This window comes from Annulohypoxylon truncatum (assembly GCF_022578515.1).
Source record: "Annulohypoxylon truncatum strain CBS 140777 unplaced genomic scaffold F4807scaffold_11, whole genome shotgun sequence".
Classification (NCBI taxonomy): Eukaryota; Fungi; Ascomycota; class Sordariomycetes; order Xylariales; family Hypoxylaceae; genus Annulohypoxylon; species Annulohypoxylon truncatum.
The window spans coordinates 153,704-168,793 of record NW_025953797.1 but is presented as its reverse complement, the minus strand read 5'-3'; the positions used below and the strand labels follow the sequence as shown (position 1 = coordinate 168,793).

Here is a 15,090-nt window from a genome sequence, read left to right as displayed (position 1 = left end):
CAGCTTACTGTAGGGCGCTGGGGATCCGCGGCGGGATTCACCACAATAACGTATGTGGGAGTCCAATCTGGGCAGGTTGTCAAGTTTTCAGGGCCGATACGGCCAGGTAGGTAACAGCCAGATAGGAAAATGCACATTCTCGGTACATTACGTCGTTAGGCTGTTTATGGCAGAGGGCGATCTCGGGCTGATGATTCCGCGGAAGTAGGCACTATTCTCCGCATCTTTTCTTGCTTCTTATACGCCTAGTCAGCGTAGGTGCCAAAGTGAGGCTACTTTGGCAACGGACGAAATGTTTGGAGATAAGAATTACTAGGCCCTGTGTCTATGTGCGGCTCTCGGGATTGCCGTTACCATTCGTAAAGCAGCCTATCTCCTACGGTAACTTTGCCATGATGGCCTATGGTCTATCACTTGAGAGTAGCCCGATATCTAGTATATTCCACTTAGACTAAAGGCGGAGCATTGCGGATTCAACCCAATGGCATTGTGAAGACATCCCGCCATTACAAATAGTATCGGGCGCCAACCATGTGCATGGCGGGAGACTAGCTCTACTATAGACACAGGTTGAAAACGCCATGTGGAAGACACCGCTAAGGCAGTAAGGGTAGATCTAGATAGAATCGGGTATAGAAGCTACACTAATTATGTAGTCCAGCCAGCTAATTTAGTAGCCTCACGGGGACACCCTAGGATTCTCCACAGAAAGGGTATGTATGCATCGTTACATGTACGTGTGGCTTACCTATCAGCTGTTCGAACGTTTTTACTTTAGCTGTCGTACGAAGCCATGTGCGCTTATACTTTATGTAAGGGCTCATGCCGCGCAGGAACTGATCGCATCATGAGTCGGCTTATCTTTTTACGAAAGTGGACTCAATTGTCGAGAATATCCGGACTAAGGGGTCCTGACGGGATTCGCTATTATCTAGCGGATTTGACGAGTCTAGAAATTCTCTCATGCTATGCTACGTAGTGTATACCTACCTAGGCATGTAGCGAATAGGGGTATATTAGATGTATTATTGGCATAGACTAAAGAGTATACCAAAGACCAGGGAGCCTCCTTGGGGATCAGACCTTCGAATCAAATGCGAGGGGATGACAATTTCCGTGCTTGTTCTTGAGCTTCGCTGCATGAGGTATTGTAAGATTAAAAACCAGACTTGCTTGTTGTTAATCAGCGGTCCCATAGACCCGGGAAATTCAAGTTTCCTTTTAGAGTCGCCTGCCGCCAGCCCTAGATAAAATGTCCAAATAAGTTTAGTCTACGAGTATACGCCGAAGCAGTGTTCTCCATCGCGTCTCTCCTATCGTCCTTCTATCCTTGCAGGGATTTACCCCCGTTCTCTCGGCCGGGAATCCTGTCCCATATTAAATCGTGCTATGCAAATGTCTAGCCTTACTGCCACTGCTACCTAGCTTTAGACAAGAGTTGGTATCACAGAGACTGTACTCGGACGTTTCTAGAACACACAGACGCAACATGCAGTAAAACAAGATGCCCCTGACGGGTCTTAGCGTAGAAAAAGGTTAAGCTGGGGATAGTGAATCGGCAAATAAGGCTCTACAGATTTGCGACATGGGCTTTCCCGTTGACGGTATTGAGCACGAACCGAGCCTTGTAGGTCGATTATTCGGTCTAGCGGGAACGCAAGTCATAATGAGCCGCGACATATCTTCGTCCGACGAACCATTGTATTAGCACGGTATCGAGATGATATCCAAACACAGGTCTCATTTAGTCCCTAAATAATCCCTGCGAGTGGAGAAATTTCGGGAGCCTCAAGCCGGAGGCTGGTAGTGACTACTATCATATGTAAGCAGCTAAGATGAGGCTTATTAGACTTCCCAGTCATAAAAAACATATTATCAAACAGGACGGGACAAGCAAGTTCGCGCACCGAGCACCGAGACGAAAAAGACATACGAGCCCCAATGCAAAATACATAAATCACACCGATTTCGTAAAGACGTTGACGTATACCCTTGATCTACTTGCCTAGGTAGGTAGGCTAGGTAGGGCAGGCAAGGTCAGGTAGGTATACAATTTCGGGAAGAAAATACGAAAATTAACATTAAGAAATATGTATGATCTTGGTTCGAACAGGTATAATAAAGGTTGATATAGGTGTAATATTTTATGATCCTGATTCGGAGCTCTCAATCGGTTCAAGGTTTAATTCATCAGCCTTTACCCATGTTATGCAAAATATACTGCGACATAGTACTATAATAGTAATACGTATGGCGGGCAAGGAACAGGGCACTTAGCTCACAAGTACGTCACAACCCACCAGTCCACATACGTTATAAATACACACGTAGTAGACTATGTACATATGTGTATGCATGTATTTAAAAAAAGGGGTGTGGTAGAACAGGGGGAGTTAAGGTAGGTGGGTTAAGGTTGAGCTAGTTGAGCAAGGTCTTAATTAAGTGGCGTCGACGAATTGGGTAGTCTAATGCCTGCTTTTTTCCCTTTCCCTCACACAACCTCAACCTGCTCAACCTGCTCAACCTATAACCTGTCAATTGACATGGAGAACTGCTATATTTGTCAAAAATCCCTAGCGTCTAAGGTTAGAGCATTTGAACTGGGACAAAAACTAGGTCGGAAGCTAGGTTAAAAATCGCTGCCAAGGACGCACATCTTGAATCCTTGACTACGGGATTATCAGATGGCAAATGACATCCCTGTACCACAGAGATTTCCGTCCTACGACTAGACCGGAAATCCGGGACAGAGGGAACTCGACGGGCGGAGAGCGGATGGCGGATGCAACGATGGGATGGGACGCTCCCTCTCTCTCACATTACCAGAAGATCACTCCGAACTGCTCCAATAACCGAGTGGCCAAGGTCGAGCTTGGGGAGCTATGTAACTGGATCTGCTAGGGTTGTCCACGCTGTCCCACGTTCACTACAACATGAATGAATGATGCCAGCAGGCCAGTAAGCATATCATTATGCCCTCACCAACGCCATCGATCAAACCGCTGCGGCACAGCATGTGTCCCTGGCCAGCCTGGTCACAATCCGGTCCCTGTCGATCATGATCAACCGCCGCTGGTAAACTGCTATATCTCTGTATGCGCCATGACATTTCTGCGTGGGATACCTAGGTAGTGCTGGCATCATGGCCCCTGCAGGCCGGCCGAAACTCACCGCACACATTCACGTTCACATTCCCATTCACATTACATACGTCCAAGTACTTAGCAAGGTCAGTCAAAAGGACTGCCCAGCCACATAAGACGGGGGGCAATACTTCAATTACGCAGGTACATACCACAGATGTACTTACACTACTTACCTGCTTACTTACTACATAGGTAGGTAGGTATTAGACAAGAGCTTCTGTCACATTACTTCACTCATTGTCGTTACAGATGGCCCTGCCCAATGATGCAGAACCGGCTCCCCAGCATGATCGATCCGTTAACCAACTTAATTAATATAGGCAATGCAAGGTTTATGAGCCTCACCGTTTTCATCGTTCTACCAAGTCAGTCCTGCTGCATTTATGTCATGTACTGGATGCTCCAACGCTCTGGTCTATGCTCGGGTACACCCCCCTTTCACTAGTCCCCTGTCGACAGCGGATCCAATCAACGGAAACTTGTGGCTTGCAGCAACAGCTGCGCGCCCCAAAAAGGCTCGCCCAGCACCACCACTGTTCTGTTTTGCAGCTAACGTCGTATCAACAAATCCGGGCCAAAAAAGGCTTCTGCCGGGCTAAAAAGGATCGGGCCTACAAACCTCGACGGATTTCAACTGGCCTACTCTTACAGTCTCCCAGTCTCCCAGACCCCATCCTCTACAGGTCGGCCACACCTATCACTAGACAGTTTCCTAAAAAAGCGTCAAGGACCCTCGTTGATCGATAGTGGATATTTTAACATTATTCCGCCGCACTTGGCTCCCAGCTAGCCCCAGAATATTTTTCATGATCCTGGACGCCTCGCGAACATGTACTATGCGGTATTACTGCCTGCATAGTACAACTTGCATTTCGCGATAGATTTCACATGAGAGAATTCCAAAAGGCAGTTAGTTACCTCCTCGGTAAGTTTCGCAAACACGAGACGTATAGTGCGAAAGGGCGAGCGGGCTGTTGACAGCTGAAGCACTGACGCCTCGGGCTCCCTCATTCGTCTCATGTTGCGTTATGAGATCAACAGATCGAATACCTCCCACTAGCCGCCGTTGATCAAACCGCGTGGCAGGATCTTAAGCACTCTTCTATCCCCGTTGTGTGTGCGCCCCAGTTCCCCGCTGCCTGGCTCGCTGGGTTAACCCCATGCCTGTGGATGAAGGACCCTTGTCTTACCTGCCCTTGGTCTTATCTCATCTCTTGTAAAAGCGGCTGGCGGCAGTATCTACATACATAGTACCTAGCCTCCCACTCTCTTGATGTACTTGGTAGTACTTTTGCGACTTGCCCGAGTTGCTCTCTATTACGGTAGGTAGACAGCTAAGTCGATGTGTTTTACACCTCTTCCCGTGGAAGTTCATCGCTGGATTGGCTTGGCAAGGAGTATGGGCAAATATCAGATGGCTGCGTGTCATCGGTTCCTCTCCCTGACGTCCCGACTCCCACTCACCATGTAGGCCAGGGGGGCACCCCTGTTGTAGCGCCAACCGGATATCCTCTGGCGGAACAATTCTTATTGCGTAGGTACCAGAGTAGTGGGCTAAGGCTCTTCGATTTACCCACGCGCTTATTGCAAAAAAGCAAATCGTACAACAGAGGTCATCGTCTCTTGCGGACTGGCATATATCCTTTTGGCCTAGCACTCTTACGCTCAAGTGGTCCCAGATAATACATCAAGTCGTTACCTATGGGGTTGTTGTCTCTCGAGACTTCAGATTCTACTAGGTCAAACTAGATAGGCATTACCTGTCCTTGACAATATTTTAGCCCTCTTTGACAAAACATACCTCCCTATCCGTGGGTACCCCTTAAACTACGGCCACCCCCAGAAACTACCAGTTCCAGAACACGTCGAAACCTGGCGCTGTTGCTCTCCCCATGACCTCAATGCCCTAACACCAGTTCTAGTCGTGTCTTTTCACCCTAGAAAGCCCCTTCCAGCAACAACTCGGCGTACGCTAGGTTCCGTCTCACACCATCTCGTGACTAGCCTCATCAGAGGGGTCAGATCGGATCAACGCGAGCTGGGGTGACTACTATTAGATTTCATCGGTGTTGGGAGGCAGTTAATTACTTCGGACATTCAGCATTACATAGATCTGTCCTTGGCCTCCATCTTGGGGGGGCATTCCTAAATTGTGGGTGGATTCCAACATCCCGAAAGGATAGTCTGCCAAAACCCAAGATCGGCTTCTGCTCTATAGCACCTTGTCCCTCGCCTCTTTCGTTACCCGCTGCATAAAAAAGCCCCGCTATAGCTATCATCCTGTCAGCAGATCCTCAAGTCCCTGTTCTTCACAGGTATAGCAGCAGCGCTAGGGGGGGCTCCTGCAAGGTGTACCAGAAGAGCCCCACAACTAATTCATCTTCAATGCTTCCTAGTCACTGGTAACCATAGCCGTCAAGCTTCTGGATTGGTCGTAACTACCGTGAGCAGCGCAGCCTAACCAGTTGAGCCAAGCACAACAGCAGTTCCGAGAATTCCCCAGATGTAAAACTACCCATTGTTTCTACAACGTCTACAGATAATGTGGAAGGCCCTCCCTCCTTGTTTGTGAAAATCTTTCCAACTGAGAAGGGTCAAGAGGGCAAGACGGGCGAGTCAAATCTTTGAGGACAAAGAGAGAGTCCCTATAGGTGTCGAGTCTCCTCGAGGTCACACTGAACTAGCTTATTGGCCGGAGCGAATCCTCTAGTCGATGAGTGTATTGGATCAAATCTTTGCCCTCACCCCTCGAATCATCCAGACTGGGACCCCTCCGTCTCTAACGCCTCTTTTACGAAAATATCCGCCGAGCTGGGTATCTAGAAGATAGCCCGAGAAATAGTGTTAACTCGACGATTAACTTCACCCTTCTTGATTTTTCGATATACCTTACAACCTGCCCCTATTCTCCGCATGAAAATATTCGACACTGCAACCCATTAAATAGGATCTATTTTCTCATAGTCAGATCCGTGTCGAAGCGGGACCGCTCGCCTCTTTTTTATGGATGTGGTCCGAATCTGAGTTACCCTAGTTAACCGCAAATCGAATACTCCGCTCGGAGGCGAATCCTTCCCGATGAGTGATTACTATCAGCAATATCTGTCCTCAGTGGCGGGGACGTCTGGGGAATCGCCAAACCAAAACCCCCAAGATGCCCAATATCAGCCTCAACCACCCTCTACACAGATGGGAAACGTCAGTCCGCCTGTGACAACTCCGTATCAAAACCTAGGTTACTTTACCGGCTTCCCTGATCCAATAATGTTCCAAGCCCCAAAAGCTCAAAACAGTCGAAATCGCAAGAAGAGCACGCCTGGGACAGACCATGTTAAACATCGTCGAACACGGTCGGGGTGTTATACCTGCCGAAGCAGACGAGTTAAAGTAAGCATTGGTTCTTTTTAGTCAGCTTGGTAGTGCTAATATTAATTTTAGTGCGACGAAACCCATCCTATTTGTGAACGTAAGCATCGTCGTAAGATACGTTTAGGAGCCGAACTAACAATCACAGGCTGCCGCAAAGGGAAGAGGGATTGTGTTTACCCCGAGCCCTCTTCTGCAAGTGCAAGGGGACAAGCTTCTGGGTCAGGATCATCGAAGGACACGGCGTCGTTAACTCAAGAGCCTAGCCCAAACTCATCGCAAGACGAAGCGGACGAAGAAACTGAGAGAACCCTAAGGCTAGAACCAATTATCGACGAGGACGAACCTAGCGAGGGACTGTCACCAGCGTCATATTCTTTAACGGAATTACGAAGAACAAGCACGACGTCGATATCGAACGCCCAAAGGTCTGGGACAAGACAAAGCTCCGAGACGCCGTCATATGACGGTACTAAAAGCGCTTCACCAGCAGTATCAACGAGCACCTCTGCGAGCTTTACGATATCTTTCCAGGTACCTGACCCTGCGTTACAACTGACGGTGTCTCGCCCGGATTGGTCTCATCTACCGGCAGACCTGCAATTTCACCTGCAGTACTACTGCGAAAACATTACTCACTTTAACTATGGGATCATTAATGATCCTGACAGCTTCTTCCGCTTAATCCTACCTAGCTTGGCCGTGCAGACTGGTAATGAAGCTCTCTTGAATGCAGTCGTGGGATTCTCGGCGTATCACCGAACGGTTCGAGACCCTAATGGCAAGATCCCCGACTTCTTACGGTATTATAACAAAAGCGTTACACTACTTCTAAGTTACCTCAAGAGGCGAGAGAAGCAGAGCATCGCGACGCTGCTTACAATTTTGCAGCTTGCGACTATCGAGGTAAACCTAGGCTAAACATCTACATAAGAGGAACTATCACTGATCAGAGACAAGGAATACTTCGGCGATTGGGTGAATCTTATGGGACATCAAAGAGCTGCTTTTGAAATTTTGACTCATTTGTTCACACCCCAGACGATCATGAACTCTCCTACATCGCGAATATTGTTGACATGGTACATCCGATTCGATGTTTTCGTCGGAATGCTGGGAGGGTTCGAAACGAATTTACCTCGACAATGGTTCTCAAGCGTGGTCCGATACTGTCAGGGACAAGTTGAAAAAGATCCGCAAAACATAGGGGTGAAAACGGAACTGCATGCTTCTGCTCTACGACTAATTTCGAGAGACATGTCAATTCTCTACGCAAAAGGTGGCCGAGGTGAATTTTCGGTTGAAGAGTTTGCTACGGAACACGATCACATCACGAAACGCCTTTATGAATGGAAGAACACGTTAGATCCCGCCTTAACTGATCCGAATTTTCTCGTAACCGACTTCCATCACAAGATTCCACTAAATGAAGATAATATAGTCGACCCATACAGGCCAGGCCACCTTTACCGTTTCCCATTATTCTCGACTACTATGCTGACGGCGGAATGGCATTCTATCCTCGTCATGCACAAGAGCCAGGAGGCGTTTGCATTGCAACAAAAACCGTCAGAGGAACTAAACACCTTGGCACATAATATATGTGAAATATTCGAAGGGGTACAATTATGGCCCTCGGCGCCCAATGGCGCCCTCATCCCGATCCAGGCCTGCCTTGCCATAGCAGCGCTGTTCCTCCCCCGAGAGAATAGATATCACATGTGGCTAAGAAGGAAATATGCATTGCTAGAGTCATTGGGGTAAGTCCACGACCTATTGACTTCCCCTCCCTTACTTGGAACATGTGAGAACATGTGAAAACATATGAGAGTGGGGATCTTGAACACCCAACCCCTATTTTCTTCCCACCTTATATAACGGAACTCCAACTTAAAATAACTTTACTGACATCAAGTGACTTCAATGATTAGGTACATTTTCCCACTTACCATACGAACTCGAATGGCAGAAATATTTCGCGACCCTTCCTGTATACAATGGTGGCTCCCGAACGATGAAGGGTTGAGCCCTGTTCTCCGAAGCATTCGGGCTTTTGCGGACGAGCGCAACGCGAATCCCGTTTCTCAACAGACAGAATCCCTCCGAGAAATGAGTTCCATCTTCGCGAAAATGCGTATCGATCACGAAGGGGAAGGGATTTCTTCACCTGGTGGATCAAATAGCGGCACCTCGTCACTCTAGGTAGTACATATGTGGGACGAGAGTTTCACGCCGGGGTTGGGCTCCAACTACCTATGCACTATTTCGACGGGATAGTAACAAGTATTGCCTGGAAGATTTGGTCTATCACTTCCATGAATATCGGTCAATTAATTGACGTCTTAATCCTACTGGCAAGGAAGTGAATACCAACGACTCAAAGAATCAGGATCGATACGGATCTATCCATTGAAGCAAACTGATTTATTACAAGTCACATAATGTGTAGCAACGACATTGTTGTGACGTTGCGGGACGACCAGGGTATGAAACGATGATGTTGATGCGGCGAAAATGGACCCGGAATAGAAACCGAGCCGAGATGCAACTCTGTGCTGCAGAGCCGGGGGACGGTGAGAAGTGAGGGGACCGACTATGCGGCCAGGTACTACGACGTCAGAATCTGTTGGAATCGGGGATCTTACAAAGAAATATTCATGCATGCAAGAAAAAGCAAGTTTACCAATACCATGGCACAAGTCCCTCGGAAACCCAGCAACCATCCTAGCCCGGCTTCCCACCGGCCCTTCTTCTCGCCTACTCTTACCTTACCTACGTGCAACATCGGATGAACTATCTATAAACACGCATTATCAGATCCTTTATAGATCAAACGGCAAGGACTAGTTGGGTGGGAACTGAAAGGGAGATCTCGGAATCTGCCAAGCTATGAAAACCCCGGCTATAACGACGGGTTGGGGGATCGTACGAGACTGCAGCTTAGAGACATCCACTAGTCTTTGCCTAGCAAACGGCACCAACATCGTCTCTTAAACCGCCATTCCACTTGATTCGTCGTAATACGGAGTCCCTGACGCATCATCCTCACAGCATACCTACCTACTGAATTCGACGTTGGAAAGTAGCAAATTAAGCCTTCACAAACATGCAGCCCGATCAGCCACAATCCAGACTACCTAAGGTATATTCCTTGGCGCCACCGCTGCGGTGACGATTTATATGTAGCTCCTGAGGCGATAAAATCGGACCCCCACACATCCGCATATGAAATATCCCGTACAGAAGGAAAGGATACATCATCATTCGCCGCCGTACATTATAGCTGACAGGTCATTGCTGCCAAGAAATATTGGTCACAATGACGACTTGTGGCGCTCACACGAGACTCAATAGATACCAAATTGGTGCGGAGAATTGCCCAGGAGCACTTTCTCTCGCATGTGCAAAACGCACGCGCGCACGCGCCTATACCTACACCTACACCCTCATGATCTATAATCTTACGTACATACCTCATGCGCTTGTACACAGCTAAGGGTTGAATGGACGTTTCGCCGTAGATGCTCGGCGATACAACATACTTATACATGATCAATGGATTTGTGCATTCCTATACCCAATAGGTAACACGGGAGCAACACGGGGACTTTTGGGAGGAACGAAGGGACAAAGGGCTAGAGAGCAAAGGGAAATGATACCAGATACCCAAGGCAGGAAGCTTCTTAGCAAAGGAGGTAGGGGGGAAGGGGGTTAAATGGTACATACAGGTCTGTTCTTTGCAAAACCATACACACATATACCACTCACATTTATACTGCAACATAATGTAATGTAATACTTACCTAGACTTTCTAGTTGCCGACTTGAGAGGCAAATAGAGGGATAAAAGTACGGAAGAATAAAAGTTCATACCACCCGGGCTGAAATTACACATGGCCGCGTTTATAGGGGATCTATAGTTACCTGAGAAGAAAAATATCTACTTAGACAATATTCACACCTCATTGTTTACTAACAAGTTCTTACGTGTTCGTGCATGGGAGTTCTAGTTAAAACCATCATAACCATCTCGAAACTTAAGGAAGGGCTACCCGAGGAAAAGGGGAGAAGAGGTCAGCATCACGAAAACTGTACCACCAGGTAAGTATTACACAAGAATGTTATTACTTTAGTCGGACAACTTCCCAGCCCTAGAGCTGAGGATTTCTCCGCGAGCTTCCCTCACAGTCCGGCGACTCGTTGCAGAACTTTGCCCAGGCCACCGCCAACACTCATGCCCCCTCCTCTTCCACGCTCCCTATTATGTACCTGAAAAAGCCTCGACCATGTTCTATCTTCTCTCTTTTTGAAACCCCGAACCTAGCCTAGCCTACGGGGGCCTTAACATTAACACTTGTTCGTACACGTACACACGACCGTCTCGGTCCGTCTTATTCGTTATCCTTCTTCGAGAAACATAATAGAAAACCACCTATTACCTAACTTTAGAACTTAAGGTAGGAGGTAAGGGTACCAGATAATACATCCCCGAAGCCGGTTAAAAAAAGCCCCCCCTACCAAAATTACCACCCCCCGATCCCATCTTAAAACGTGCTCCGGTCGTAGTCGTACTCGTCATCGTCGTCGTCGAAGACGAATTCCTCATTACCGACGGTCTCGCTCAGCCTCCTAATAAGGGTGTCTACCTGCGTGAGGGCGACCTCGGTCCGTTGATCCAGGGTATCTTGATGTTGAACTTCGGGGTCGCGGACCTGCCACTGTTGACGGAGGCCGTCCAGGGTTCTTCTAGCGCGTCTCACGACCTCGTTAATGGCATCGTGGTCCATCTCGTCGAATCGCTCCAGGTTGGCTACGAAGTCCTACTCCGCCGTTAGGTCGTTAACACTGGAACCTTCTTCCTGTGTGGCGTCCTCCTCCTTCTCTGCCTCCGCGGGCTCTTGGGCGGTTTCTGTAGTGGGAGGTTCAGGTTGCTCGGTGGTGTCCACCTCTGTTTTCTGGCTGTCTTCTTGGGCCGGCTGTGCTGGCTCCTCCTCCGTGCTCGTGGCAGGTTCTTCGGTCTTCTCTTCGTTAGGTTGTTCGTGGTTGAGAGGCACCTCTTTCTCAACTTCAGTTGTTGGCTCCTCTACATGTTCTGCGGCTGTCTCCGGCTCCATAGGCACATCTTCCTGTACGTCTATCTTGACGCCTTGGGAGTGTGCATTGTTCAGCTCTGATAGTTCGGGGGCCTGAGGTGCCTCAGTTGCCTCGATAACGGTAGAAGTGTCTATCAACTCGCCTTCAACGATGACAGGCACTTCGACTTCAGACTCTTCCTCCACCGTCTCTGGGGCGGAAATGTGCATACCCTTAAGCTTGTTAGCCATTTCTTGTTGCTCGTCTTCTCGCTCTTCGATAACAGTCGTCACGGCACTACCGGTCGACGGCCTGCTCGAATGTCTAGCCGTGTTAGTTCGGCGGGCGTGCAGGCTGTGATGATCATCATGCTCCGTGTTCTCATGTTGCGAGGGTGGCTTTGCAATCGCCGTCACGATCGAGTTCCTGTCTTGCTTCTCAGACGGCACAGGCTCCAGACCCTCTGCTTCCGGTGGGAGCTTGTAATTCTCAGCGGGTAAGAGATCATACATATCGCAGACCGTCTTGAAGAATGCGTATAGACCCGTTTGGGCTTCGACTGACCAGAACACGCCTCTGTGCTGGAACCAGGCATGGGCAAAGATTCGATGTAGCCGACGGAAAACGTTAACAAGGTTCTTCAGTACAGAACTTTTATCGTGGCCCTCCGAAACAAGAACGAATCTGCTAGGGAAGATCTTGGGGTTAGTGACGACGTTTGCGGCCCAGTCGAGCGTATGGCAGCAGTAGTCAATGGCGCAGCAACTCTTGGGCTGGTCGTGGACTGCGCATAGGAATTGCCATTCGGAGGCGCGCATCTCGGGGCATGTGGCGGATGAACATGGCGGTGTGTCAAAGAGGAATCCTACTATGAGGCTGTTACATTGCGCGATTAGAAATCGACAGAGCTCGTAGAGCCACAGTGTTCGATCGATGCCCGCGGGCGGCGTGGCCAACTGGACTGCGGTTGCTCGAGTGATTGGAGTAGTGTTAGAATTGGTGAGATGATAGTGTAAGGAGGCTAGATGTTCCTGGAGTTGGAAGGCAGAATCGAGCTGCAACGTTTACGTCAGTAAATTAATTCTTGTCGCAAGAAGGATTAGCAGACCAAACGCACCTCTCCGAGCGGGACAAGAGGCGGACCAGCAGCCATGTCCTCCGACTTGGTGCCTGGATGTATGCGACGCTTCGCATTCGCGTCGGCGATGGTCTGTTCCATCTGTTGTAGTTGGCGGCTAGCGGTGCTGCCCAGTCCAGGTGATTTGGGACCGAGTTGAATTTCGGCGGGAGGCGGCGGACTGGGCAGTCGAGGCGAGCCCTGCGCCAGAGACATGATGAGATATTCTCCGTGAGGCTACAAACCTCAGGCGCGACGTCAAATCGTGGAGTTCGAGAAAGTGTTTGCCGGGGTAAGAAACGGTGTTGTGTGTTGTATGTTGTAACTTCGTTGCTGGATTATTTAATTGTTTTGTTGTTTGATTTGAGGAGCAGCTTGTAGAAACGCCAAGCTTCCTAAACAAAAGTACGAAATACAAGTTAGTGCATCCTGTGGGGGTCGTTAACGATATGTACTCAACCATAAAAATAGATTCTTCTAATCGTATATATCCGGTATGCATTTAAGTGACAAAGAATCTGCATCCGAGATCTACGTACCTACCTATGTACTGTACCTCATGACGATAGAAAGGCGCAGTTTGACAAGCAGGGCAGCGTCAACCATATTCTTCCATAAATATTTAACATTTTCCACTTTCCTCTAGTTAAAGAATAGAATTAATTATAAACACGTTTCGTCTCGTTTCAACTCAGATTATTTATTAACTATACTCAACTATGAATTTTGACGAAGACCTTCCACCCGAGCTTGTCGAAGCTGAGACCAGCCCGGAAGAAGAAAAACCAATCAAGGTGCCTATCACCATCGTAACTGGCAAGTTAACTTCCTGCATGTGAAATGTAACAATGCTCATATGATAAATAGGTTACCTTGGAGCCGGGAAGACTACGCTACTTAATTACATCTTAACTGCTCGGCATGGGAAGAGAATAGCAGTCATCATGAATGAGTTCGGCGATTGTTAGTGGCTAAGGCCTAGGTTCTATCAGGCAGGAATACTGACTCCATCTCAGCGCTCGATATTGAAAAGTCTTTGACAGTTAGTAAAGGTGGCGAGCAAGTTGAAGAATGGCTCGAGGTTGGCAATGGTTGCATCTGTTGCTCCGTGAAGTACCACCGCACCTCTTTAGTCAAAAAAAGGAAATCGTTCTAATCTCGATGCAGAGATTCCGGAGTAAACGCTATCGAGTCACTGATGGAAAAGAAAGGTGCCTTTGACTATATTCTCCTAGAGACTACAGGTCTAGCAGATCCTGGTAACCTAGCACCCTTATTCTGGGTTGACGACGGTCTTGGAAGTACCATCTACCTGGACGGCATCGTCACGTTAGTAGATGCGAAGAATATCCTTCGTAGCCTAGACGATCCATCAGGAAAAGTTGAAGGACACGAAGACCATGACGGTCATGGACCTCTCATGACTACGGCCCACGTCCAGATTTCCCATGCGGATGTTATCGTCATCAACAAATCAGACCTAGTCGAACCGGCGGAACTTGAGAATGTCAAGGAGCGGATACAAGCGATCAACGGTCTCGCAAAGATCCACGTGACGAGACAAAGTGTCGTGCCTCAACTGGAGGGTTTCTTACTGGACTTACATGCATATGACCAAGTGGAGGCATTAGATACTGCGGGGAAGGGGCATAGCCATCTTGATCCTGTTCGTAGAATATCTGTCGTGAACAAGTAATTGAGCTAACATCGTTACAGACTATTTCCACGGTCTCTATTAACGTACCGCTCCTGGCCCCTGAGCAGCTCAAGCAGGTCGACAGTTGGATAAGATCGTTGTTGTGGGAAAACCAAGTGCCAGGTGAAGCGACTAGTCCGGAGGAGCCTATTGAAATCCATCGCCTAAAGTCCCGCCTCATTTTCGAGAATGGTGATGTAAAAATGGTGCAAGGTGTTAGGGAGGTGTTTGAGATTTTCGACGGGCAGCAAACATCCAGTCGACACGGTGAGCTTCCACAAACAGGGAAGCTTGTCCTCATCGGAAGAGGTGTTCGGGGGATCGACTTTGAGCGAAGTTTACTCAGCGCACTCCAGGATAGATAACTATGAATGAATAAAATATCATGTTGATCCATCTAACGGAATAAGAACTGTAAAAAAGCGGGCAATACTTCGACAATTATTTCAAACATCATCATAAATGTATTCAAGTAGCCACTTCTCAAGTACCTAAGTAAAGTAAAGACACAATTCGGATGTGTAGCTTATATGATTAATTAACTTGATTGATTCAAACGGTCAGTCACGCGTATGAAATGACTACGGGAAAGTTAAAGTTTATGTCCTGAGAGGCTGAGGAAAGAACTGGGGAAACAGCACGGGCCTAGTACTACGTAGCACATGCACTTACTTTTACCGCGCAGATTCATA

The 15,090-nt window shown here is 48.2% G+C and overlaps 3 protein-coding genes across 3 annotated transcripts; 2 read left to right on the top strand and 1 right to left on the bottom strand.

Moving 5' to 3' along the window:
• Positions 1–6,224: 6,224 nt before the first annotated feature.
• On the top strand, positions 6,225–8,714 carry F4807DRAFT_451094 (uncharacterized protein; the record flags this gene model as incomplete). Its single annotated transcript, XM_048000205.1, has 5 exons — positions 6,225–6,533; positions 6,585–6,612; positions 6,661–7,418; positions 7,473–8,272; positions 8,444–8,714. 5 exons carry the CDS (start codon positions 6,225–6,227, stop codon positions 8,712–8,714), a joined length of 2,166 nt encoding a protein of 721 aa, XP_047855373.1.
• A 2,260-nt stretch (positions 8,715–10,974) lies between these two features.
• Positions 10,975–13,162, bottom strand: F4807DRAFT_41075 (Mob1/phocein). The gene is made up of 2 exons (XM_047996640.1): positions 12,703–13,162; positions 10,975–12,640 (listed from the first exon to the last, which is right to left on the bottom strand). The coding sequence occupies exons 1-2, from the start codon at positions 12,916–12,918 to the stop codon at positions 11,333–11,335; spliced, it is 1,524 nt and encodes a 507-aa protein (XP_047855372.1). The 5' UTR covers positions 12,919–13,162; the 3' UTR covers positions 10,975–11,332.
• An 82-nt stretch (positions 13,163–13,244) lies between these two features.
• On the top strand, positions 13,245–14,969 carry F4807DRAFT_41061 (cobW-domain-containing protein). The gene is made up of 5 exons (XM_047996628.1): positions 13,245–13,518; positions 13,570–13,665; positions 13,719–13,815; positions 13,870–14,368; positions 14,419–14,969. The coding sequence occupies exons 1-5, from the start codon at positions 13,422–13,424 to the stop codon at positions 14,761–14,763; spliced, it is 1,134 nt and encodes a 377-aa protein (XP_047855371.1). The 5' UTR covers positions 13,245–13,421; the 3' UTR covers positions 14,764–14,969.
• The last annotated feature ends 121 nt before the right edge of the window (positions 14,970–15,090 follow it).